The sequence below is a fragment of the Cricetulus griseus genome, chromosome 5, assembly GCF_003668045.3.
Source record: "Cricetulus griseus strain 17A/GY chromosome 5, alternate assembly CriGri-PICRH-1.0, whole genome shotgun sequence".
NCBI lineage: Eukaryota > Metazoa > Chordata > Mammalia > Rodentia > Cricetidae > Cricetulus > Cricetulus griseus.
In genome coordinates, this window is record NC_048598.1 from 57,398,260 (window position 1) to 57,425,698 (window position 27,439).

Genomic DNA, 27,439 nt, shown 5'->3' on the forward strand with positions numbered 1-27,439 from the left:
TTTGAAATGTTCAGGACACAGAATCCATATGTTCTCCAGGTATCTTGGTCTGGGGTTTCTCTCTGATTTTGATTTGTTGCCTGAATCAAGGATCCTGAAGTTTTTACCCAGGACCTTTGAAGTCTTACCCAACAAACCCAGGTTTGACACTCCCAGAACCAGCTTTGCAAGTGACCTCAGAACAAATGCCACAGCTTGGAAACAGAGGACACTTCTGCCCTCTGGTGGCCAGTCACCAAACTATCATGGTGCCCTCCGAGGATTGGATTTCCGGGGCCTTTTCCATGGGACAGCAGCTTTGAGTCTTCAGGTAAAGAGTTTTCATGTGGAATATAGCATGCTGTCCACCGCCTCAGGCCTTGGCCTCGCTGCTCCCTCTCCTGACACACTCTTCTGTAGCTTATACCGTAGCTGTCAATCCAGCTGTCACCTCCACAGGAAAACCCTCTGGGACCCCTATGTCTAAAACAGCACCTCATTGCTGTGTCTGTCTCTTTCTCCAGATATGCCATTGGGAGATCAGTACTCCTGTCTGTTTGTGTGTTACCAGTCCTCAGTACAATGTACATAGAAGGCATAAAAAATACTCGCTGAAGGAGTAAACGTGTGTGCCTGCAGCAGCAAGTGGGACTTTAAATAGATGTTCTGGTCCTCAAACCTCAGTGGGACTGCTCATCTGCCAGGTGGGCACACTGAGGCCTGGTCAGTTATGGGAGCTGTTCCAGTACCTAGGAAGCAGGAACAACAGCTTTTGTCTTGTTTCCTTAGTTCTTCCTGGAAGAAGCTGAGGGAAATCTCAGGCCTGTTGGCTTCTGCCTGTCAGGAGTAGTTCATGTTCTGGCTCCCCAGCCTGGCCACTGAGGGAGGCAGAGCTGCACTGCCTCTGAAGCTATTGGTCCACAGGGCTCAAGGGAGCAGCCTGTTTGCAGAGGGGAGCAGGACTGTGTCAGGGGAGAGGAGGCAGGAGAGCTGGAGCCACCGAGACTCCTGTGCTTTCTCTGGGGCCAGGATTTGCCTGTGACGTTCTCTCCTGCTGCAGCCTCCTAGGGGCATGCTGGGGTGGGGTTGAGCTTGGAACGAGTGGCCTGCACAGCTGCCGTGAGAGTCAGAAGGACGAGCCCAGGAATCAGCAGCATCTGCTCTTTGGCTGGCCTGGCGAGAGCTTGATGGATTCCACAAGGTGATTCTCTACGGTGCCTTGGTACTGGGGAGGAAAGGGAAGTCAATATTCACAGCCTGAGGTCTAGAGAGCCCTGGTACTTGGCTCCTCAATGAACCCTGGGAGTTGGGCATTGTGTCATCTTTCTGTGATATTGTTGGGAAACCGAAAACCGGAGGGGAAGCTTGTGCCTTCCTACCTTCTCCCATTCCTTCTCTGTTCTGCCTCTTCACAGGAGTTCAGAGTATTTCAGGGAAGGATTATAGGAGCTCGGGCTCCTGACTCCACCCAGGTCTCATAACTCCCCATTCCCCAGAAGAACCAACTGAGGTGACATTTGGGCTTAGGCAGAGATGGACAGCTAACATCTCATCTCTGATGGATACTTGTCCCCCCAACATTTCAATAACCCCCAATATCCTCTGTGCCTAGGGTCCTTCCTGTCTCCAGCTGGCCCCCCGGTCCCCATGCCAGGTGCAGGGAGACTTGCCCTACCAGTTCAGCGTCTCCATGCCACCTTTCTTCCTCTCTACCAACTATCCAAACTGTCTCAACAAACACCCAGAGAAGGCCCCTGTCCACATAACAAACCCCTCGGTGCCCCACTGGCTCTCTTTCTAAGAACCTCCATTCCCTGGTTCCAGGGGAAGCTGGGAGTTCTTCAAGGCCATGGGTTTCTTCCTTTTTTTAAAGACAGGGTCTCCCCAAGGTTGGAAATCTCAATCCTCCTGAGTGTTAGGGTTATAGATTCCAGGGCTATGGTCCACACAGACAGAAAAGGCAGCTGTTGCTGCTTCTGGATTTATTTTTATTTTTTAATTATGTGTATCAGCATGAGTCTACATGTGGGTATGTACACATGTGTGATGGGTCTCAAAGGGTCAGAGGCCAGGTGTCAGGTCCATGGGAGCAAGAAATGTAGATGCTTGTGATCCACCTGACATGGGTACTAGGAATACACTTGAGTCTGCTGGACAAGCAGAAAGTGCTGTTAACCACTCCTCAGCCTGAGTGCTGTGAAGCCACATCTTGAACCCCTGAGTGACAGCTCAGGAAATTCTTATGGGCTAGGACAGATTTTATACACAGGGAAACAGGCTCAGATCAGCCATATGTTTTGACAGGTATGCATGTGAGGTTACTAGGACAGGACTCTATCCAGGTCAGTCTGACTGCAGACACCATGCCTATGACCTCCAGGCCCTGGCTCAGTCTCCTGCACAAGTATCAGGGACTGTGGAGAGTTGCAGAGCTCTTCTTTAGCAGAGAAAAGATGCTAGCAAGAACAAGCAGAACAAGCACGTAAATGGCCTCACGTGATGGAAGTGACATTGTAGGAAGGATATACTTTACTCCAATTTAATGGGACAGGAAAGACACTCTCTCTCCCTGAAATGACAGATGATAGACACATATATACACTAGCAGTGGGCTGGGGAAGATTCCTTGTGACCAGAGTGTTTGGCAATAATCATATCTCATAATGCTGATAAATTGTGATAAGCTGTCCTTGCTAATGGTACAGGCATGCTCACCTGCAAACTAGCAGCCTGCTTTCCTGCCTGTGGCAAAGCCACACTTACAAGTCATGCACTACCATGGACACTCTCTGCTTTTCTTTCGTACGAGGCGGTAAGGGTTGGAGGCTGACCTGAGGTCCAGGCTGGGCTGTGTGCACAGAGAAAGCTCTTAACTTTCTTTGTGCAGCTGCTGGAGGCAAATGATGCCTGTCCCTACCAACAGGGTCCTAAGGACTTCTCTTCAGGACAACATGGGTCATGCAAGTCAGTCAGTCACTCATAAGTAAGTCTGGATGGTGGCAGCCACTTCCACCCGGAGGATGGGGGGATGCCTCTAAGCTCCTAACCACTCCTTGATCATTCCCTCCATTTAAAATCATTGTTTTGACAATGATTACCTTTTGTTTGTTTGACACAGGGTCTCTATGTATCCCCGACTCTCCTGGAACTCACCATGTAGACCAGGCTGGACTCAAACTCACAAAGATCTGACTGCTTCTGCTTCCCAAGTACCAATATTAAAGGCATGTGATACTATGTCTGTCCCCTTCTCTTAAGAAACCTCTCTTAATTCAAAGTGGCAGAACAAGGTAACCAGATGAGCCCCAAGTTGTGCAAACTGTCAGACTCTACATTGTAACATTAAAGTTCTTCCATTAGCTAGGCTTGGTGGCATTCACTTGTGACCCCAGCACTATAGAGGTGGAGGCAGGGGGACTGTGAATTAGAGCTTAGTCTGGGCTGCAGAGTGAGATCTTGTCTCAAAAAAAAAAAAAAAACATACAGAAGTAAAACCCACAATTGCTTCTAGGCAGCCTTCAGTGGCCACTCCCATCATATGGGCTGTCACTATACCCCTGGCCTGGACTCTATCACCAAGTCTGCTCTGCCATACAAAAGTTGTATTGCAATCACTCATGTTCTTTGTCTTCCTCTTGAGTCTGATGATCCCCTGATGCCTGCACAGTGTCTGGCATACACGCCACACTCAACACATGCTGTTTAAGCTCCTGGGTCTATTTATCTTTCTGATTGGAAGCTGTCAGCAGCTCCTATAGGCTGGAGATTCCACTTGACTGAATACAAACTTGGCTCCATGAGACTTCTACCCCACAATGAGGATTGGTCTAGAGACCACTTCTCAAATCCTCCCTGAATTAGAATGCCCAGGCTCCATGCACAGGACTGGCATTTTAAATACTCCACAAGGGACTGTGATAGCTGGCCAGACTGCGAGACCAACAACTTACGTCCTGATACTTTCTTTATGCCTCTGGCACTCATGACACCAGAATTTCGAAGTCCATCCAACTACTAAATAATTAAAACGACGACGAATGCTCCTATGTCCTCCGAGAATCCTGAGGACCCCTAGGGCAGTTCGACTGGTTCAACCATCACAACACTCACCCTCAACAGAGCCCGGCTGGCCAGAACCTCAAAGGCTTGTACCACATTGATATCATTCTTGGCACTAACTTCAAAGTAAGGCATGTCCTTCTCTTTACACCATCCATGGGCCACCTCCTGGGGTACCTGAGGGAGAGAAATGATGACCGTTTCTGTATTGCTGTTGCTACAGCCGCTGTCACTGTTGCTGCTGTGGCTTCAGTGTGGTTTGTTCCCTCCGGAACCCAAGTTGGAATTGATTCCCCACTATAGCGATGCTGAGAATGAAGGAGGTGAAGCCTCGAAGGGAGAATAGGTCATTAAGAAGATCTACAAAGGCAGTAGGGAGATGGCTCAGTGGGTAAGAGCATTCCCTGCCCAAGTATGAAGACCTGAGTTCAAATCCCTGGCACCCACATAAAAACTGGGTATGACCATAGATGTCTGAAGCCCCAGTGCTGTGAGCCAGAGACAGGTGCATCCTGAGAGGTCACTGGCCAATCAGCCTCACAGCCATGGCAAGCTGCAGGTGCAATGAGAGACTCTGTGGGAAATAAGGAGGCTCACGACACAGAAAGACAGCTGAGGGCCTCCTTGGCCTCTGCCCATGAATGGACATATATTCCTTCCTCAACATACACACACACACACATGTACCCATGCCTAAAGGAGTGAGGTCTTGTGTGTGTGTGTGTGTGTGTGTGTGTGTGTGTGTGTGGTGTGTGTGTGTGTGTGACTGAGAGCCACTTGTCAGAAACCCCTCAGCTTTTTTTTTTTTTTTTTTTTTTTTTTTTTTTGGTTTTTCGAGACAGGGTTTCTCTGTATTGTTTCAGAGCCTGCCCTGGAACTAGCTCTGTAGACCAGGCTGGTCTCGAACTCACAGAGATCTGCCTGCTTCTGCCTCCCGAGTGCTGGGATTAAAGGCATGTGCCACCAACGCCCGGCTACCCCTCAGCTTTTGACTCTCTCCCCTTTCTCTTCAATTTTCTGCCACCGCCAGCACCCTCCCTTCCAACCATCACCTCAGGCCCCGTGATTGTGGCCATTTCCCCTCTTGATGACTGAGAGCCTTCCCTCGGTCATCCTGTGTCTACAGATCCATATTTTATCTTTTCAGTCCCTAACATGAATCTGTGAGGTGGGTGTTGCCAACACCATTTTACAGATGAGCACCTGAAGCAGGGTTTCTTAACTTGTGGGTCCCGACCCCTTTGGGGTTGAATGACCTTTTCACGGGGTCTCCTAAGGCCATTGGAAAATACAGATATTTGCATCACAATTCATAAAAGTAGCAAGATTACAGTTATGTAGTAGCAATGAAAATAATTTTATGGTTGGTGTCACCACAACATGAGGAACTGTATTAAAGGGTCACAGCATTAGGAAGTTGAAAACCACTGACCTGGTGAATTACCAGGAGGATAAAAGCCTGGGCAGGATTTAGACATGGACCTGGCAGAATTAGAGCCCACTTCACTCGCTGGCTTCCTAAGGTCTGGCTAGAAGCTTTGTCCCAACATTGGCTCCTTCTTCAGTCCCTTTAAAGGAGATGCCCCAACATACACAGGGCAGGCAGGGTGGGAAGGGAGAGTTCCCTCTCTGCCTCCCTGCTCACCGAGCAGATCCATGCCAGGAGGGACTCTTTTCCTTAGGGTAGAGCCCTGGAACAGTGAATCAGGTTGGCCTTACTCACTGTTAGGTACATCATCACGTGTCAGCTCACCCAGGGCCCTCACTCACTATGTGACAGATGTTATTAGCTGGACTTCATAGGCAGGAACAGAGGCTCAGAGCTGTTTAGACTCACAAAGCTCGGGGAGGCAGAACATGGATGCAGGCCCAAGTCAGAATCTCCTGGCATCTGAATGGCCTCTGAGGACTCTTCTAAAGAACCTTGCTCTTCTTTACTGTTGCCCCCACAAGACTCCAGGTTCCTTCAGTTCAGGCTCAGGACCCTTTTATTCTCAGCCCCTATATGTGAGCCAGCTGAGAGAGGACATTGCTCTTAAGTGCAAACAGCTGAACGCAGTTAGGGACCCCACATCCTTCTGAATTACTTGGAGGGGAAATTGCCATATATCTTATACTTGCTGTGACTAGTACTTTAACATTATTTAAGGGAATCAAGCTATTTGTTCCAGAGAAAGGACAATTTGTGCCTTTTCCTAGAACACAAGGCAAGTGGGGGTGTGGGGGATGAAAGTGCCCCCCCATCACATTGTCTCCCATCGCTTGCAGGTTCTGGGAACACCTCTCTTTCTAAGATTATGAAGTACCATTGTTGACCACTGTCTCCCTGGTTCTTGCCCCCCTGGTCTCAGGACTGGCAAGAATGCCCAGTGGGGTATGTCTTCTTCACACAGTGCCTCTGTTGACCACTAGTGTGGCTCTGGCATTGTGAGGTTTGCAACTTAAGACTGTGGTCAACTAAGCAAGAACACCCAGGCCTCAGTCTTGGCCTCTGATGCCTAAGCTTTTCCCACCTTCAGGAAAAGGTGAGGAATGCTCCCTCCTGTGGGACAGATGGCCAAGATCCTGTAAGCCACCAAGACTTCTCCTAGATTACTGTCAATCTTAGATGGTTAGAGGAAGACTTGGGATGTTTGTACAAGTAATCTGTAGATAAATAATCACTGGATATTAATACCTTATGCTTGCATGGCATCTTCAAATAGATAGTAACACCTTATACACTGGTGGCATCCTGCACACTTGAAGTGCTTTGAGTCTTTCAAAGTCTTTGAGGGCCAAGTTTAGACTTACACTTCTTTATGTCCCGCCCCCTCCAGCTCTCATCTCCCCAGATGCTGAGTGTTTAACTACAACTGTTAGCTGGTGCTTGGAGTGAAGTGAGTGCAACTGGACTATGTCTTTATGCTGTGGTCACAGTGGACACTGTTTTTATACCAAGGTATAACAAGCAGGAGCCTAGGACTGTGTCAAGGCTGATCACTCACTGAGGGAGCTTGGGAGACATGCTATCAGTTACAGCTGCAGCGACAGTTAGCTCTGCTGTCCCTTCCCTTGAAGCAGCAGAGAGTGATGGCGGTGTCTGCAGGTAAGATCCACGTCCATCTTACCCCCCCCCTTTCTCATGGGTCTGGAAAATGACTGAGCAGAATCTCCAGAGCATCAGTTGAGACTATGCTACAGCCACTTCTTTCTGGGTCTCCAGCCCCTCCCCCTGCAGAGGGCTGGCCTGGAAAGAAGCCATTAGACAGCACTTCTAGCTTTCTCTGCCAGTTCCAGCTATGATTTCATGGCTTTGAAGATCATCTGGTCTTTTATTTATGAAGCATAGTAGTTTTTTATAACTTAAGCTCAGAGGACTCTAAAAGTAAATCCAAGACGTGGCCCTGAAGACTACTGTCACTTTCACAAGTTTTCCTTTTGTTGACAATGGGCTGTTAACATTTTGGTTCTGCCCATTCACTGGGAACCAGTGTCTGATAAAAACTAGGTCAGTTTGCAAAAAAATTATTACTCTTATTGATTTATTTTACAGTGTATGTATATGTGTGTGTGTGTGCGCACACATGTGCATACACATGTATGGACATCAAAGACAAGTTGTAGGAGTCATTTCTCTCCTTCCATTATGTCTGTCCCAGGCATCAAATTCAGGTCATCAGGCTCTTTGCTGCTGAGCTGTCATGTTGGCCCCAGTTTGTATAATTTTGGTTTTGATGCTTTTCCATCTTGTATATATTGAAAATGATTGCCATAGAAATTTAAAATTAGCATGTTTGGGGGCTGGAGAGGTGGTTCAGCAGTTAAGAACCTCTGCTGCTCTTGCAGAGGACCTGGGCTTGGTCCCCAGCACCATATGGCAGCTCAGTTACTGACTATAACTCCAGTTCCAGCCTCTGCAGACACTACATGTATGTGGTGCACATACATGCATGTAAGCAACATAGTCATATACATAAAATAAGGATAAGTAAAAATGTAAAAGAATTTGCATATCTGAGACTAGTTAGTAAATCTCCAACAGAGACTATTGTAGGACATACTATCCCAGATCCATTGGTGGCACGTCAGAACTCACGCTTTGCTGTGGAGTAGAGCATTAGAGCTCCTGAGAATAAATTCCCTGTCGCTCAGATGTTAAAACCCCTTTCTCACAAACCAAGGTTTTCCCACTGTTGTCTTCTGTGGAAGGGTTTTTAACAAAGACAAGCCAGTAGTTTCTTTCCAATCATTCTGGCTGTATGCATGCCTGCACATGTATGTGTGTATTTATTGTAGGAAGATACACACCACATATAACTTAACACTGTAGTCCTGTTTAAGCATAGAATTCAGGTCATTAAGTGCATTCCTAGCCAGGCGTTGGTGCTGCATGCCTTTAATCCCAGCACTAGGGAGGCAGAGGCAGGCGGATCTCTGTGAGTTCGAGGCCAGCCTGGTCTTCAGAGCGACTGCCAGGATAGGCTTCATAGCTACACAGAGAAACCCTGACTCGAAAAACAGAAAAAAAAAAAAAAAAGTGCACGCCTACTATTGTGTGGCCATCATCACTTGAGTCCAGAACTTCCTCCTCCCCAAATCTAACAATGTACTTACTTTCCTTTAATTAAGTAGGAAAAACTAAACTGGGTGGTGATGGCACACACCTTTAATCCCAGCACTCAAGAGGCAGAAGCAGGTGGATCTCTTTGAGTTTGAGGCCAGCCTGGTCTACAGAGTGAGTTCCAGGGCAGTCAGGGCAGTTACAAAGAAACCCTGTCTCGAAAAGCAAAAACCACAACAAAAAAGTGGGAAAAAACTTTTCCAGACCTGCCCCTAAGGAGGATACAATTACAGCAATTTCTCTTAACCCTCAAATAATATAGGGAAGCCCATCTTCTGGTTTCCATGGCAGAGAAGAGGTTGGAGTGGACCCAGGGCATACAGGGAACATGGCGGACCACTAAGAGATGGTGCCTACCCCGTCAGCTTTGTGCCAGTGAGCACAAGCCTCCCTTGGTACAGTCACTTGGCTAGTCCTCATTTTCCTCATCCCAAACAGGGGCTGGCAAACTCTTTGCTAAGTCGGCGTCAGAGTAAGGAGATATAAGGGCTGGAGCGGCCCCTCCTTTGTTCTTGGTCCTACCACTATGGGGTCTTTGTGGTAAATCTCTCGGCTTTCTCTTCCCACTTCCCCTTCCCTGCTTCCCTGAACTCATTTCCTTGTTGTTCAGTACCTCTTACCTCTGTTCCTACTAGGCCACCTCCCTCCAGACCCCTCCTCTGGGCCACCTTGCAGAGAGACAAATTCCCTTCCTCTTCCCCAAATCATTCTTTATCCACCCCAACTGGCTGGCCCTGGCTCCTCCTCGGGTCTCTGCCTCCCTCTCACTGTCTCCATTGAGGTCAATCCCATATTCGCCTTTCCATAGATGATGGAGGGGTTTGGCTTGCCTGGTGCCTTGCTGCTTTTGTCATCCCCTTCTCTAAAGCAAAGCCCCTCACCCTGTGCTTGGCTCAGACCATCTGTCTTATGAGTCATCACCTGCCCTTTACCTGCCAGACACTGCCCCCATTCATTGAACAATTCATTGCCATCAGCTTCCTTTCTCCATCAACACAAGGCTGCCACTAATCGAAGTAGCCAGAATTCCTTTTCCACCTCCAATCTCTGCATGTTCCCATCTTCTTCACAGAATGAGATCCAAATACAAAACTAGCCTTCCGTTTTGTGACCACAACTTGCTCTCTTTTCAACTTCTGCACACCCATCTTATCCTGTCCTCTAATATCTGATGGTCCAATTACCGGACCTCCTTCCTCCAGGTTTCCTTGGAGCCCTCCCACACCCACCCTCTTGCTTGGAGAAACTGCAGTCCCAGGTCCCCTGTTCCTAGCATTTGCTCTAGCAGGGCTGTTGAAACACACTCACTGATGCTCCTTGAAGCTCACAGCCTCCTCCTTCAGCTGAGCCCTTCGTCCTTGCCCTTCCTCCATCAGCTCATCCTCTCGTGTTTGGCTTTAATCAAGTAATCAGAATCCAGCCCTAAACTGTATTAATTTGGAGTCTATGCAATTTAGGGAGATTCTAAACGGTCAGCCTTTACCTTGATTGTTAAGCCTGCTTTTTGGCTTCCTTCCTCACTGGAGGGTGGTACCTCTTACTTCACTGAGAAAACTCTGGCCTCCTTTTCTTGAACTACCTCAACTTGACCTGTGGATGCATGAAAGATGTTAAAGTGGATTCAGCATTATAACCTGATAGACTTCAGTATGCAGTGGGATGGCCCAGGGACCATGCATGTCTCCAAGGGTTTGTAATGAAGAATCTCCTAGATGACACTAATACCCACAACATGGACACACAAGGCTTGGAAGGAAGGACTGGATAGTGTTCCTTTGGAGTAAATACAATTACTCCTGCCTCCCGTAGGAGTCAGAAGCTGGCTTTGAGGTTGGTTGTAACACATGGCCTCTGAAGCCTGGTGGTGGTGACAGACTGGGGTCTGGCATGTACCTGGAGGTTACAAGGTCATGCGTGGAGACAGAACTGGCTCCTTCCTTAGAACATGGCCAGAATGCCTGAGTATGCCTAGGCTAGGCGTGGGTGCCACAGAGGCAGCTACTAAGAGGATTGATTGAAGCTGAGGGAAGAAGCCGGAGATTGCAAGACACTTGTTTCTTTCAGGCACCATAGAATGTCACCGTCAGGGTGTCAGAAGGACCTGAAGGAATGATTCATAGAAGAGGGGCATTACCACACCTGTCAGCCAGAGCACACAAAGCGACACCACAAAACAAGAGTTGTTCTGTTCCATGATCACTTCTCATTCTTCCTGCTTCACTCCAGACAGGACTAAACCCCAGAGTGCCTATCTTACCTAAGCTGGTGGGGCCTGCGGGCTTGTAAAGCTGATAGTGAAGTTCCCACTGCAGCTGGGCTTGTGTGGGAAGATAGAGAGACTTGAATGACTGTCTGAGACAGGATGCTTGCCTGACACTGAGTTTCCAACCTGAACTGTCCACACAGAGCTGAACTGTCCACACAGGATGCTTGCCTGACACTGAGTTTCCAACCTGAACTGTCCACACAGAGCTGAACTGTCCACACAGGATGCTTGCCTGACACTGAGTTTCCAACCTGAACTGTCCACACAGAGCTGGAGACTTGGTTCCAGCTCACGCTTCTCCCCTGAAGTTTTGTTCTTAGGTATTCCAAAGCTTGCCAGTTCCCTAGCTGCTTCAGGTTGCTCTCCAAGCTTCTCAGATTCTGGATACCTAAATCAAATGTCTTCCTCTCTGGAGAGGGACCTTCCTCTGTGCAGGTGAGTGCAGCTGGAAGTACCCCTGCTGTCTCCCTCCCTCCTCCTGTCCACCCTATACTTTGCAGTACTAAGTTTTGGTTCATTTCTCCTGCTGTTTTCTGTTTGAACCATTGTGAAAACCGAGTTCCAACACAATTACTCAGTTCCCCATGAACACTTTTCCATTAGAAATACTGAGAGAATGTGGTTTTAACTAACAGCTCCTTTGGGTGTTATTTGGGCTTCAACTGGCACAAAGTACCTTTGTCTCAATTTTTACAAATTAAGACAGCCTCTATTCCCTTTATTGGTAGCAAGTAAAGGTTGAAAGAACTTTCCACTCAATAGCCCTGTGACAGCTACTACCCATACAAGTGGGGCCACTGCAGTCATGGGGTAGACCAGTTGTCCACTGTCCTGGAAAATCTATAGATCCATAAATCGATACCTTCAGATCCCTCTGACTCTAGGCAGAAATATTGTTCTAAGATTAAATCGGATTCCACCAAGACCTGACTCCTGGCTCCTCTGAGGCTCTAACTTTCTTACTCCTGTTTCTCATGTCTCAGTTCATATCATTTTGTTTCTTTAGCCTAGAACCCACTTCCTCTAAGGAGCTAGCTCTCTACTCTGGATTAGACATCCCTTTGTTCTCATCTCCAAGTCTTCAAAGTGTCTAACTATAGTTGCTTTTGCCACATTGTCCTGTGATTATCACTGTTAAACTGTAGAGTCCTTGAAGGGAGGACTCTGTTAGCACTGTATGTGAGACCTAACACAGTATCTGGTATGCATTTGTTACATACAGTTTGATGAATGAATGAATGAATAAATGAATGAACAGTACCTTCCTGTCTTCCAGATCGATTTTGTTGCCAAGCACCACCATGGGATATGACTGCTCCATGGGGATGATCTTTGCCAGGACGTCATCCCTCCAGATACCCAGGGCTTCAAAGGACTCTGGATCCGTGACATCAAATGCCAGGATACAGCCATCAGAACCTTTATAGAATGTTGATACCACGGAGCGGAACCGCTCTTGACCGCCTGTGTCCCAGATCTGGAGGGGAAGAGCAATGCCCCACAGGCTCTGATGAGTGAATAGCTGAAGAGAAACCAGCAAGGCTGTATCATGCCAAAAGCTTCATTTCTGGATGGGGAAAGCCCTGGCGTAGATGTGCTCAGCACTTCCAAACCCACGGGGCAGCCTCCCACTCACATACAACACCACAGCTCTTAGCTCTGACTTTTTCTCTAGGTTAACAGGACAGAGGTTGTTACCCCAGCCTCCAACAGTAAGTGTCTTCTGGCTTTGTAGGTCACCTGTCTCTGTCTCATTATTCACCTCTGCTTTAGCAGGTAAACAGGTGGGTGTGTATGTGCCCCAGGGAAGCGCTCCTAGTACACTGTGCTGTGTAAGCGGGTGATTTTCAGGTGTGCAATACAGAATCGGAGGGGACTGCTCACCTGGAGCTTCAAGGTGGTATCATCCAGGATGATAATTTTGGAGAGGATGCTGGCCCCCAGTGTGGTCTGGTATTCCTCAAAAAATGTTTTATGTACATATTGGTGAAGGAGCGAGGTCTTCCCCACACTGAGGGGAAAAAATTCCACACATGTGTAAATGCAGACCTATAAACACACACACACACACACACACACACACACACACACACAGAGAGAGAGAGAGAGAGAGAGAGAGAGCGAGAGAGCGAGAGTGAGAGAGAGAGAGAGAGAGAGAGAGAGAGAGAGAGAGAGAGAGAGATGCCATTCTCAGGACATCACCAGGCCCTTTGCACTGCAGTCCTTCCTTGAGTCTTTGAATTAATTTCTTTATTTCTTTTCTTTTCTTTTCTTTTTTTTTTTTGGACCAAAGTTGGGTTTAAGGATGGGCTTTGATATATGAGTGACTTGAGGTGGGGGAGCCACAGAAAGGCAAGAGTCACACCCTAGGATGGGCTCAAGTGTCTCAAGAGAGGGTTACTCAGATTCTCAATTTCCAGTAACAATGACCTAGAGACCACCCTTTGGGATCAAAGGACTGGGAATAGTTTCTAGAAGCAGAAACCAACCCAAATGAGCACTTTTGGATAAGGTTAGGTGTCCCACACAGTGCGGAGACTTCTGTTGGGTGTGGCAGGTCACTGGAGGACCCAGAGATAGTGAATGGCTGCATAGCCAGTTACTACAGAGTGGAGCCCAAACCAAGAACTTCTTGCAAGCGTCTTTCTCGCAGGTAAGCTCCCAAACTTGAAGTGTGATGCACTTCGCTACCACTCTGACTCAGCTCCTAGGTAAAGCTGTTTCCTAGCGAACACACGGCAGCCCGGCTTGGCTTACCCAAGTGCGCCGACGATGATAAGTTTCAAGTCCACTTTCTTTCGGGGATTCATGAGCGGCTTCAGAGCCTGTGGGCAAACAGAGGTCATTTTCACACTAGCTAGTCTTGCTTGTGGCCATGGTCACTGGGGCTAACCCTCCCACACCCGGTCACTGCAGTCCTCCCACGTGTCCTCCACAACACCTTCTAAGCAGCGTTTAGCATCCCGTGACTCCTTTCACGTCTGAGCTCTGTTTTCCTCTGGTTTATCAGAATCTCTGTCCTTGGCTAAGGACTCTAGTGAGGCTGTTCTCCCGAAGGACACACATGACTTAGCACCCTGTACACACCCTCCCCTAACTTTGCTTTGCCAAATTTGCAAGACTGACAGCTCACTTACCCTTCAGCTCTTCAGAGTCCGGCTCTGAGAGGTAGCCTGAAGTGCCAAACAACAGGACAGATCTGAACAGAGACCTCGCACGTGTCAGGAGCCTAGAGCCAGGAATGGAGACCAGTGTGGGAAGAGGGGATGGGGTGGGCAGGACAAGTGGTCCATTGTCAGGACTGCCTGGAGGCTTTGGATGGATGAGAGCCCCTCCCCCAGCCAAAGTGTGCTGCCCTTGCAGAATCACAAGGCTCTTTGCTCAAGCTGAAAAGGGTGAAAACGGCACATGTTTCGGGAAAGCTACTTGGCAGCACGTGTGGCAAGCTCCAAAATAGTTCTGACCTCTACTTCTAGGAATTTTTCTTACAGAAATCACCAGAAACTCCAGCAAAGACTTCAAGACCATCCTTCCAGCATTGCTTATAAACACCCAACAGTGAAAAAGTAGTTGGGCCAGGACACAAGACAAATTACTTAGTAGTCATCAGAATGGAGTATTTGGAATATTTTATTATATGTGGGAAAATATCCATGCTCTATAATCTGAGTGAAAATTGTTGCTAAATTATGTGTGCAGTATCAGCTAAGTGTCAACTGATATAACAATTGTACTAATGTTTTTTTTTTTTTTTCAGTGTTTGGGATTGTAGCCAGAGCTTTGTGAATGCTGGGTAAGCACTGTATACACAGATCTCATGAAATACAGAATATACACATTGAAAATCCAATCAATGCATGCATTACTGAATATAAACAAATGTACTCTTCCTTTCCTGTGAAGAGAACACATGCAAGCCCTGAACTTGACACTGGGAGCCACCTAGGATGAAACACGTAGGATCTGCTCTAGGAAACATCAGGGAAGAAGGAACGGGGACCAAGGGACACTAGAAAGTGTTCCCCAGACACAGAAAAGGGATGGTGCTGACAACATGCCAGGCCTGAAGCAGTGAGGTATGTGGTATGTGTAGAGGAGAGAATGAAATAAGAAAATTCTGGGGATGGAGAATAGAAAGGGTGATTGGTTTGCTTCAGGGGAGCAAGATTGAGGTGGACTATCCCATTTTATTCATTCATTCATTCATTCATTCATTCATTCATTCATATTATTCTAGCTAACTTATCAAAAATTCCCTATCTCCCAGGCATGTAGATGTAGAGGCAGGGAACTAAAGACACTAACCGGGGCTGGCATGCAGCAATGTTGCTGCTAACAAAAGTGAGGCACCAGGAAGTGGCTGAGAAATCTTTGAAAGGGGTGTGACTCTGAGCATCAGTTATCTCTTTTCAAGGGGCCTGAGAGCAATGGAGTGCTGTTTCCTAACACTTCAGCACAGTGTGTTAACTTATCTTAAAAAACCAATACAATATCTTAAAAAGGATTTAGAGTTTCAAAATGGAGGCAGAAAATGGAAAAGCTCCAGCAATGGCTGAGCACAGTGGTACCCACCCTTCGTGCAGCAGGCACTCCTCACCATAGCCTTCAGCTGAGTGCAAACAGGACTCAGAGAAGAGTCACTCCACTGGGGATATGGCTCGGTACTACTACATTGCTGGCTTAACTTGAACAAGGCTTCCATCCCTAGCATGCAAGGTGTGTGATGGGGGGAAGGGCAAGTCACTCATAACTCACATAACCCCACACTGTAGCAACTGGATGAGCTAGTTGCTTGGATGAAAGGCCACAGAAAGCTCCGTGCTGTGGTGCCTTCAGATTACCAGAATTGGAAGCCTTGGCTCTGTGTGCATAAACATATGGGGCACTGGGCTCAGATCTGTCGTGCTCAACAAAACCTTGGGTGTACTGGGAAAAGGCAGCTAGAGGGGTGAAGAGGCTCCATTAGAGCAAGAGACCTGGGGTTGCTGAACAGGAGCTGTATGCGAGGACCCTCACTTCAGTGGACACGCATCATGAGGAGGTGGAGGGAATGGCCCGTGCACATTGCCACGGTATGTCACACTCTATATGCTGACATTTGTTGGTCAAACACTGTGCTGAGGACGTTGAAAATACGCAAATAAGTAATAGCACATTGTGTGGGCTTAAATGAATTAGCATGTTATTATGCTTGATGTATGCTGTGATATGTATACTGGCACCAATTGAGGTTTCTTTACTTTTCTTTTTTTTTTTTTTTTTTTTTCAAGACAGGGTTTCTCTGTGGCTTTGGAGGCTGTCCTGGAATTAGCTCTTGTAGACCAGGCTGGTCTCAAACTCACAGAGATCCGTCTGCCCCTGCCTCCGGAGTGCTGGGATTAAAGGCACGCGCCAGCAACGCCCGGTAAGGTTTCTTAAAGAGTGTTAAGGTCTTAAAGTGTTAGCTCTTTTAGTGCACACACAATATCTGTGGAATTGGCACTACTATTATCTCTGTTTTACTAAGCACTAGATGTTTTCAAAAGCTGATTTAGGAGTTCCTAACAAAACACACCCTGTAGTGGGGGAACCTAGGTCGGAGCTGAGATTTGGATCCAGGCCCAGCTCTAAAGAATGCCTGTGATGGTTGATACTGATCCCCAATTTGGGAGGATCTGGCATTACCTGGGAGACACACTTCTGGGCACATCTGTGAGACAGTTTCTAGACTGAGCTAATCGATGTGGGAAAATACACCCTAAATATAGATGCATAATTCCATGGTCTAGGATCCCAGAATAAATAGATATGCATACTGAATACATACATACATACATACACACACACACACACACACACACACACACACACACACACACACACATATGGATGAACAGAATACAAACTGAGCAAGGACATTCACCTCTCTGCTTCCTGGCTGCAGATGCAGTGTGAGCAGCTGCCCCAGGCTCCTGCTGTCATGCCCTCCCAGCCATGAGATTGCTCTCTCAAACTGTGAGCCTAAATAGGCACTGATTTCCTCATATTGCTTTGTTAGGCATTTTGTCACATGTCATATCATGAGATGTACAATGAATATAACTGGGGTACCAATACACTAGGCTTTTATTTTTTAATAATAGAAAAAGTACTGAAGCCTGGAGCCTGCTAGCAAATACTCTGTCATAGAGCCCCACTCTCACACCTTTTTGAGAAGGGCCTAAACCGGCAATCTCTTGCCGAAGACCTCCAAGTGTCTAGGATTGTAAAAGTGTACCACCTGTACCATGAGGCTTTCCCTTAAGTGGAGATGAATGAGACTAACACAGCTTGGCCCTTAAAGGCCCTGTCAGAGCACATATTTACTCTACCTGATTGTCCACCAACAACATACATTCTTCTTTAAAAATTAAGATAATTAGAAAATTTCTTATATGTGTACTATATTTATACCATTTTCGCCTACCCTGCACCCTCCTTCCAACCCTTCCCATGCTTCCAACCCTGCCTCTCTCCCTCTCAAATTCATGGCTTCTTTTAGTAGCAGACTTTCTACACAAATGCCAATCCATATATTCCCAAAATATAAGGTCATTTTAAAAAGGATGAAGTGATGATGCACACACACACACACACACACACACACACACACACACACACACACACGATAATTTAAGTAAAAAAGAAAAGGCAATCTGAACGTTTGATGGAGTGTGTTTGACCCCGATTGTCAGGAATAAGCCCCAGTGTGTCTCTGTGTTTAACCTTACACATGTGTGTCCCAGAAACACACAGATGGAAACATGCCATCTAAGGAGGGATGGGGAAAGAAGGCAGAAGAGGCTTTGAGTTTTCATTCTATCTCAGGTCCATATTTTTAAAATTTATTCTGCAATCTTAGTTTCTGTAATTTAAAAATATCAGAAAAGGACTTAACCTCTCCTTTTTTCCCAATCCCACCCAAACTTAACCTCTCTTTATACAGCATATGTGACAGGGTGACTGCCCAGAGTCATCTGAGTGTGAGTTCTTAATTGGATGACTCACTGTAACTGGGGTGGGGTAAGGGGAGGCTGCCTCATATCAGGCAATGACCATGACTTTTGAGGCCAGAGAGCCCTCTCTCTTCCCTAATCTATCCATCTGTGACCTTGAGCCTTGAGTATTGCTAACCTAGGAGTCTCTATTCCCTCCTGGACAAAGTGGACAATGACTTATGGCTGTGGCTTCATCTGCAGATGGCATGTGTGTGGGTCATGTTATGACAACATAACAGGATCCCAAAGTTAGGGAAGATCCAGACAACAGTTTATACTGTTGTGGGGTGGGGTTGGGAGAGGAGGTCCTGAGATCCAGTTTGCAGTGGTTGCAGTTTTGATGACGTAAACATGTCCACTGTGGCTGATTTCAAACTATAAGTATGGGGCATCCATAGAACTAGAAGGACCTCAGTGTCACTTGATCTAAGTACTGGGCAATGCTAGGCTCATGGGAAACAGACAGACAGACCCTGAGCGCTTGTTCCTCTCACCGGCAGTGGGTTTCTTCACCCATAAAAATGCTCAATTTCTCTGCAATGCCAGGAGCTGGCAGGGGTGGTGTTGGAGGAGTTGATGTCTTTGGGTTTCACTTGCCTCTTCTGATCCTTGTAACTTCTCCATCCCTTCTACTGTCCTGATCCTCTTTCCAGATGGGCCCTGGAACTATGCTGCCACCAGACTTCTGTACCCTGGTCCCACAAAGGGTGAACATTTTATGAGTATGACTTCTAAAAATAACCTTGACCTTTGGCTCAGAGAGTGGCCCAGGCTGGCCCAGTGCTGTGGTTGGAGGAGTTGGTTTGGGGACAGGGGGCAGCAGGGGCTCCCTTGACTACTCCCAGGTTCCAGATGGTGGCTGAAGTCCCTTCCCATGTCCTTTTCCCCTGGTTGGGCTGTAGCCACAATGTCCTTTTCAGCCTCTATCCACTCATGGGGGTGGGGTGGGGTGGGGGGACACAGGATGTCACGACTGAGAACATCAAAGAGGGAAGCCAGGCATCTCCCTAACAGCACGGCTGAGTCATCTTCACTGCTACTTAAGAATGAGTAGCAGGCTTGGAATGCAGGACCAGCCCAGCCAGCTCAGCCCACACAGAGCAGGACTCCAGAGGGACCACCTCTTCTCCAGCTCTTGCCCTGCAGCACATCCCAGACAAAGCTGGGCCCTGCCCATTTGCCCTGTTTCTCTGCAAAGCCAGGAAGACTTCAGTTGCTGCGGACCTGTGACTAGTCTGTAAGAACTCTTGAGGGTTTCACCCTTCACTTTTCCATGTCCCTTCCCTCCCTATCCTGCTGCTCCAGCTGGGACCCAGAACACTCTCTTGCCTTACTTGTTCTGGGTGAGGCCCCATCTAAGTTGTCAGGGAGACCAGTGAGCAGGGGCAGCTGAGAATTCTGCAGCCCAGTCTCATTGCCCCGGTATACACTCTTCCCCAGCTTCTTGTCTTGCCCCGTAGCTTTTCTTTTCTCCCTGGCACCCCATACTATGTTCAGTCTTAAACAAACAAACAAACAAACAAATAGTGGGACTCACAGGCTGAGTAGAAAGGCTCCTGTTTAGTGAGATTTCCTGGGAAAAGGAGGCCTTGCTGCCTGCTGGGATCATCTGAGAGTCGGTCTCACCCACCCAAATCCTTGCAGGTCTAAACCTGCTTCCTCCACAAAGTAACACCCACAGTGCTGGTTTAGAAAGCTCAGCGTTCTCTTTCTTTAAGTTCTTTGGGGAGGTGTTTGTCCTGATGCCCCAAGTAGACTGCTTATACCCTAGACAGTGCCTCTCATCTCTGTGTATCCCTGTCCCCAGTGTGGTGACTGAAGCTGGGAATATAGAAACTTCTGAATGCATCCACCCATGTGTCATCCATCTACACATGCATTAATTTATCCATCCAAGTATCTGTCCGTCACACACCCATGTAGTACATGCCTGCTATGCAATAGAACAGTGTATGTCTAAGAATACTAAGAAACTAGTATCTTTGGAGGTTCTTTGTAGATCAATAAGCCCGAAGCAATCATTTTTATCAATACACAATGCCTAGAAATTATAGAACACTTGCCTTTTACAAAACGTTATTATAGCTCAATGGATTCTTGGGTAAAAAAACTAGTTGGTGAGCTGGCAGGATGGCTCAGCAGGTAAAGCCATGCAAGCTTGATGATCTAAGTTTTATCTTCAGAGCTCATTTAAAGATGGAAGGAGGGAACCCATTCCACAAAGTTGTCTTCTGACCTCCACACATATGCTGTAGTAAACAGGCACACCCATCATGCATACAACACACACACACAGACGCAGACACACAGACACACACAGACACACACACAGACACACAGACACACAGACACACACACACACACACACATACATACACACACACACACACACACACACACACACACACACACACACACACAGAGAGAGAGAGAGAGAGAGAGAGAGAGAGAGAGAGAGCAACAACAAATTAGACTAGCAGCCGGCTTAGAGTAGAATCCTGTCTGCCCTACTCAGTTCATTGGCTCATGCATTATAGCTCTTTGCCAGAAGAAATACTTATGGGCTAGAACAAAGGGGATGTTCTCCTACTTTGGGAGCTGGACTTTCTCTGGTAGTCCCCACATCTACATCTCAGAAGGCACTCTGTCCATGTGCCAAGGAGATGCCAGATGCCTTCTTAGAAGGCTCCAGTTTCTGGCAAGCCCTGCAGGTCTAGAGGCATAGTGCCATCCTCCTGTGACTGAGCTGCTGTGTCCTGTCTTGCACCGCTACAGATCCCCGAGCTGGGCCCCAGCTCCCTGTGACTGGGAGGGAAGTCCTTTCTCCACCACACCCAGTAACTTTCTGTAGGGCAGGGGTCTTTGGGCTGCATTTAAATCTTGCACCTGCCACATTCTTAGCCTTATCCCTGCACCATTGTTTCTACCCCTCTTCCCCAACACCCAGACAGTTCAGGAGCTGCTGGGCACATGGAAGGATAGACAGGTTGCCAGGACACTCACAGCCACAGCTGTTCGGCACTTACCTCACACAGGTGGGAGTTCTGGGCCTGGGCCTCTGTTCCCCAGAGTGGCAGTTTCACTCTGGCCAGTATTGAGAACGTAAAAGGGGTTGGTAAGAGGCCACTTCCCTCTGAGTTTTCCTCCTTTCTCTGCACAGACTTGGGAAAGTTGCAAAAGAGGCTGGGCCTGGGTGACCTCAGCTGTGTGGGTGGAGGAGGTGGAGTGGACTGGGAGAGCCAGGCTTCAGAGCTGCCTGGATTTAGGGCACCAGGAATATTACTTCGTGAGGATTCTGGTCCCAGGGTATGGAAGGCTTGAGTTGGGGGACTTTTGGACAGAAGGTCTGCAAGGTAACATGTTCAATTTATGGGCTTGTAGGAACAGCTGCCTCTGCTCATGGGAGTCCCAGTAAAGAAGCCCTTTGTTTGCTGTCTTCCATACACTTGGGGAGCAGAACTGGTCCAGTAAGGTTGGAAGAAATTCTGATCTTAGGTCTTGCCCCCACCCTGAACACTCCGTACACACTGGTACACACACACACACACACACACTTTGTATACATGCCCCCACATGCCCTGTGCCACCCTCCTTATATATACACTATACACATACCCCATTCCTCACCACACACAACTCTATACAACCCACACCCCCCACTCCACTCACATAGAATAAACTCCCCACATACATCCCACACCACAGCAGGCCTGTAAGAGGTGAGACACCCTAAAACCTCATCCACAGTCCCTCTGGTTAGGTTGTGTGGCTTAACCTGAAGCACCTAGAAGGTGACAGTAAATTAAAATGCTGCTAATACAGTTAATTTTGACACTCTCATTTCACTGTCATGGAACACGCCTTGGGTAAGTATAGTTGGCAGATTAAAAGCAGATGGAGTGAGTATAGACAGGACTCCTCAGATCTCAAGGGGTCCCCTTAAAGTGTATTTGATGCACTCCACATTCCTCACAAGCTAGGGCTCTGTGTCCTTGTAGACCCATTCTTTTGTTTGATTACTATCCTGTCAGAAAGTTCTTCCTGGTTCCAGTAGCCCTTTCCAGCCTCTGTGTGTCTAAACCAGCCATAGAATTTTGCATTTAGAAAAGAACACCGAGTAGCCTTGGGGATCCCACACTTGGCCAATAGGGCTGCCACTATGGACCCTACTAAACACAAACAGAAGCAAACACTCTTGGAAGTAGGGACCTAATGATTTCCACTCTGAGGAAGAGTGGAAGCTGAGGGAGATTCTAAAAGCTGTTTGCACAAGTGAGGTATTTTGGTTCGTGGAGGCTGCTGGGCTTTTGGATTGTGTGGTTGTGTGTATGCGTGTTGTATGACGGTTACTGGGGAGGTGTGAACAAATGTCTTCTCAGAGAGGGAACCAAGTATGGATACCAACTTAACTTGGCAGCCCACTGAGTTTACTGGGGCTGCTTACTGGAGTATGGGTGAGAGGTTACTTACAGGAGCAGAAGTGACTCAAAGCTCTCCCAACATGGGTGACAGCTCAAGGAAACTGCACATCTGGGGCACACTGCACAAAATGCAAATGGCTTAACAGGCTGGAGGGTGACACTTCCAGGCAGCTCAGGTGGTCTCACCTCGTCAATGCAGCTTGGTTGGGTCTCTACCATTTCTAAGCAGTTCAGCAGTCCTTACTACTTGTTTATGCTTGAGGAGGGAGGGGGTCAGGTACTTGAGGAACTTCCTGAAGCCTCTGGGTTATTTATTTCCTGAGCTCAAAGAAAGCATGCCTGAAGAATGGAATGCCTTACCTCCCTTTGTCTCTCTCTAAGACAGAATTATCTCAGAAGAAATGACTACACAAAAATGAGATGGCTGTGGGGCTTTTACTCTAGAGTCGCAGTGGCACGTGGACTTGCAGATGTCACAAGGTCTGCTCTGCTGAGGACCCTTGGGGGTATGGGAAGTGCCCTGTCTGCAGCTGGATCTTACAGCTTCTGAAATTGCTTCTTCTAGGCACTGTTTGCAGAACTGTTTCCAGTGTCTTTTGGAAACTAAGACACCAGCTATCAGGCTCCAGCCCCCACTTCCTCCATCCACGTGAATCAGAAGTCAGTAGGTTCCCTTTCCCTTTCCGTCATGCTGCACTGGAGAAGGCTGACCAGTTTGCACCCCGCCACACCCACTGCGTTCATTCAGCAGTCTGAGTAGGTCAGATTCTTGAGGGAGACACAAATGGATCCTGGAGTTTAACAGTGGAAATAAAAGCATCAGAGGGTTCAGAGGAGGAAGATGGTAGTCCTAGGCAAGGTGTTCTGAAGGGGAAGAAGAAGGAATTTAAACTGTAGTTAGAAGGACTGGCAGGCTGAGTGGAGGAGGCATGCAGGCTCAGTGCAAGGGAAGTGACGTGGGAATAGGCAGAGATGCTGACCCTCCGAGTAGCAGAAGAAGGCTGGCACTGGGAAGACACCCAGAAAAGGCTGGCACTGGGAAGACACCCAGTCCAGGCCAACGCCTTGGCTGTGCGTACTCTGTGCTGGAAAGTTCCATCTCAGTTTTGCTTGCTTGTTTAGAGATGGGTGAGGAGTGGCGGCAATGGTGTGTTACTATGTAGCCCACACTGGCCTTGTCCCTCCTGCCCCTCTACCTTCTGGGTCCTGGGATTGCAGGTGTGGGAAATCTCTTCAGTGGCCCATCAGGACGAGGCCACTCTGTGGAGTGACCCGCTCCCCTGGTGGAAAGGGTAGAAGGACCCCTGACAGCAGAATGTGCAAGTGAGGACATGGGAAGGATTCAACATGGCCCAGCGGCTCATATTCATAGAGGAGGGAGTTGAACAGAGGCAGGGTCCTGGACAGTCCTGGCTTGGGGGTCTTTTTGGTACCCTGGGGGCAGATAACAGGGAAGTGGGAACAAGGGAAGGATGGGATTCTCATGACTTTCAGAAATATTCACCAGTCAGGCACAGGGGCAGTGGTGTGATGTGGACACTGAGGCAGTGGTGTGAAGAGGACACTGGGGCAGTGGTGTGAAGAGGACACTGGGGCAGTGGTGTGAAGTGGACACTGGGGCAGTGGTGTGATGTGGGCACTGGGGCAGTGGGCAGTGGTGTGAAGAGGACACTGGGGCAGTGGTGTGAAGTGAACACTGGGGCAGTGGTGTGAAGTGGACACTGGGGCCGTGGTGTGAAGAGGACACTGGGGCAGTGGTGTGATGTGGGCACTGGGGCAGTGGTGTGAAGTGGACACTGGGGCAGTGGTGTGATGTGGGCACTGGGGCAGTGGTGTGAAGTGGACACTGGGGCAGTGGGCAGTGGTGTGATGTGGGCACAGGGCAGTGGTGATGGCACAGTAGGATGTTCTTGAAACACCCTTGGGGAAAGGTGATCAGAAGGATGGGACAAAAGGCCAAGTGGAAGCAGCACTTTTGTGACAGAGCTAGTGGGACTGGTGTGAAGACAGAGTCACCATTTCGTTTGGTCATTTGTCAGAGGCAATGGTGTGGCTTACGCATCATGTCCACCCTCTGGACTTCTTCTGCTCTTCTCAGCCTGCTGGACATGCAGCCCTGTCCTGTGCGATCGTCTCACCAGCAAGAACGACACAGGACACTCGGATCCTTCTGCAGTAAAGCTTTAATGCATCTTGAGAGGGAGAGCAAAAGCTTACAGAGCGGAGACCCCGAACTCCCAAAAACCCATCCCTTATATAGGCTGGCAACCGCCGCCTCGGACGCGTCACCCCCTGACTGGCTGCAGCTCATCGGACCATATGACGCCACGGGAGAGGCAGAGACCAAGGGATGGAAAGTTACCCAGCGCCTGCGCACTAACTTGTTTACCATTCGGTGCCTGCTGGATGCAGGCACCATCTTGTAATGGAGAATGCAGGGATGGCTCCCTACACAGCCCCAGGTCATCGCATCCTAGGGAACTCTTGGACTAAAATGACCCCAAGGAGAGCACCTGCAGGGATGCTGTTCCCGAGCTGGCCCCCATATGGTTCTTGGGATGTTTTGACTCAGAGCATAAGTTACAAAGTCTTGTGTCTCAAGGGCCTCTGCTTTTTCTGAGAGTCTCCCTGATGGGTGAAGGCCTGTACTCTAAGGACCAAGGCCTGCAAGCTAGCTAACTGTTTCTACATGCAGAAGGGCACTGTCTTAGTTACTTTTCTATTGCTGTGACAAAACCCCATGACCAAGGAACTTAGAAAGAAAGAGTTTATTGGGGGTTTTCAGTTTCAGAGGGTTAGAGTCCATGGCCATCATGGTGAGGAGCTTACTTCTGATCTATAAGCACAAGGCAGAGAGGGGGTTGGAGAGTACTAACTAGGAAGAATATGGACACCTCAAACCTCAAACCTCAGCTCAGTGGCACACCTCCTCCAACAAGGCCACACCTTTCAATCTTCCCAAATAGTTTCGCCAACCGGGGACCAAAATATTCAAATATATGCGTCTATGGGGGCCATTCTCATTCAAACCACTATAGGCATGGTGTCCTCACATGACCTCAGGAAGCACTTCCTATTGCCATGATCATTACACAGGTGAGCAGACAGGTGTGGAGGTGTGGTGGTGGGAATCCAGTCTTGGCTTGTCCAGCTGAGAACTCACCTATTAACCCGCCTACTCTCACACTTTGGTAGTTTGTTTAGAACAACAAGCTGTTCTGAATAAACTGCAAAGGCAGTAAATTAATAAAACAAGTGAATAAAATAACAAAAAATATGTGCGTGACCATGATGAAGGGTGGAATGCCAGTGTGAATCCAAGTTAAGTATCTACCTTCAGCGTGGGGTGTGTTCCTTGACTATTCCTGCCTATAAGTGACAGTGTGAGTCTGTCCTAGTGACCTTGCAAGTCTTGAAGTACTATGTTTTGTGCCTAACATAAACAAGCATTTAGATTGATACAAACCTCAAAGAACCAAATGAGCAGGAGAGAAGATGGAATAAATAGGCAGCAGTAGATGTTAAAATAGCAGATTATCTGCAGTGTCAAGAACCCCCACACACACTTTCCTCTCTCCCCACTCTTCCTCCTGCCCCTCCATTTTTCTTTTAAGCAGTGTCTAGATGTGTAGTACATCCTGGCCTTGAACTCACTGACTTCCTGCCTAAGCTTCCATATTTTGAAAGGAAAGTGGCAATTTAGAGAATATGTGGGCCATGATTTCTTTTGTGTAGAAAGAAGAACATTGCATGCCAATAACTCTCCCTGTTAATACAGCTAGAGGAAAAAATGATTAATTTATCTACTTATTTAGTGTGTGTGTGTGTGTGTGTGTGTGTGTGCATGCGAGTGCAGGCACAGGGTAAGAATATGGATGCAAGAGGACAACTCAAAGGAGCAATCTGTCCTTCTACCATGTGGGGTCCAGGAATTAAACTTGTGTCACCGGGCTTGGGAGCAAGCATCTTTGGACACTGAACCATTTTGCTGGCACTTTCTTTGGTTAAAAACGGGTTCTTACCAACCACTTGCACACATTGGAACACTTGCATACATTTTATAATAAGAATGAGTCTGAAGATCCCATTTTAAAAGAAGCAAAAAGGGAAGGGAGGAAGAGGAAAACAAGTGGTACCCCCAGGATGAAGATGGGTCCAGTCCCATTTCTCCCTGGGAAATCCCTCAGGACAGACTTTGGGAGTGCTCTTACCCCCTCTTCTGTTTGACAGCCTACCACATATTTTCATTTACAGTAAACTCATAGGCATGCTCCAGGAACTCTTTGGGACAATGGGTGGGGCTACCTGATAGGGTGGAAGTGTGTAAGATGGGCTGGGAAAGTTCACAGGAAGTAATGTAAAGGGTCATTGAGAATTGAATATTGGAAGTAAATGTAGTATGTTAGAACGGGTAGGTTTAAATCCATTACCCTCTGCTATAGCATCCTCTCTTTATTTTGACAACTGGTAGGTAAAGTGGGGGAGGGGAAGTCTCAGGCAGTCATCTTCTTTTGTATGGGAGGTGGACTTCACAGTGAGTACAAAGGTGATGAAAGAAGATGACTGTTATGGGAAAAAATAGAATTGGGGAAACCCTAACCATCATGAGCGGTTCAATGATGACCGTCAGTGCCTGCTGAAAGAGAGGGTTTTGTATGAGATGATGTAGGCTGACATAAATCCACCCATCCAACTTAACATGACCAGTTAAAAGACACCCACATTATTTGCCTCCTGATGGGACATACCCAGGGCTTTCTATGTCACAGTTCTGCCATGAATCAAGGTCTCTAGATCTAACTACCATGTCATAGGCAGGGTGGGTGCAAAGACCCTTGTCAAACAATGCCTCCACATTCTAACTAGTCAAAATCTTTTTCTTGGTCTTTTTATGAGGCAAAGTCTTGCCATGTGGTCCTGGCTGGCCTGAAGTTTGCTATGTAGCCCAGGATGCCTTGAACTTGAAGTGATCCTCCTGCCTCAGCGTCCAGAGTACTGAGTTATAGGCATGTACCACCATGCCTGGTTGCAGTTAGCAAAAGAACATGGAAAAGTCTATAGAAGAAAAGAGACTTAAGAGACATTTCAAGCTAAT

The 27,439-nt window shown here is 47.8% G+C and overlaps 1 protein-coding gene and 1 long non-coding RNA gene across 5 annotated transcripts; one reads left to right on the plus strand and one right to left on the minus strand.

Annotated features, from left to right (window-relative positions):
• Positions 1–21,106, minus strand: Rab7b (RAB7B, member RAS oncogene family). Of its 3 annotated transcripts, XM_027417660.2 has the most exons (8): positions 20,949–21,101; positions 15,359–15,366; positions 14,045–14,126; positions 13,665–13,732; positions 12,792–12,918; positions 12,169–12,384; positions 4,090–4,215; positions 1–1,204 (listed from the first exon to the last, which is right to left on the minus strand). In XM_027417660.2, the coding sequence occupies exons 4-8, from the start codon at positions 13,715–13,717 to the stop codon at positions 1,127–1,129; spliced, it is 600 nt and encodes a 199-aa protein (XP_027273461.1). In that variant the 5' UTR covers positions 13,718–13,732; positions 14,045–14,126; positions 15,359–15,366; positions 20,949–21,101; the 3' UTR covers positions 1–1,126. The 3 variants fall into 3 exon arrangements, with proteins under 3 accessions (XP_027273461.1, XP_027273462.1, XP_027273463.1); XM_027417661.2 differs by lacking the exon at positions 15,359–15,366 and having other exon boundaries at positions 14,045–14,136; positions 20,950–21,102; XM_027417662.2 differs by lacking the exons at positions 14,045–14,126; positions 15,359–15,366 and having other exon boundaries at positions 20,950–21,106.
• On the plus strand, positions 18,906–24,596 carry LOC107980106. 2 transcript variants are annotated; one of them, XR_003485741.2, is made up of 3 exons: positions 18,906–19,160; positions 22,726–22,824; positions 22,910–24,596. It is a non-coding gene; the product is annotated as an uncharacterized LOC107980106 (long non-coding RNA). The 2 variants fall into 2 exon arrangements; XR_003485742.2 differs by having other exon boundaries at positions 22,730–22,824.
• The last annotated feature ends 2,843 nt before the right edge of the window (positions 24,597–27,439 follow it).

What these genes read in the sequence shown, in the direction of transcription:
- Rab7b (XM_027417662.2), bottom strand. Translation starts at nt 13,717, where the DNA reads ATGAATCCCCGAAAGAAAGTGGACTTGAAACTTATCATCGTCGGCGCA. An exon ending in ATCATCGTCGGCGCACTTGG is followed by an intron (nt 12,919 to 13,664) that starts GTAAGCCAAGCC and finishes TTTTCCCCTCAG; the next exon opens with TGTGGGGAAGACCTCGCTCC. An exon ending in ATACCACCTTGAAGCTCCAG is followed by an intron (nt 12,385 to 12,791) that starts GTGAGCAGTCCC and finishes CTTCCCCTCCAG; the next exon opens with ATCTGGGACACAGGCGGTCA.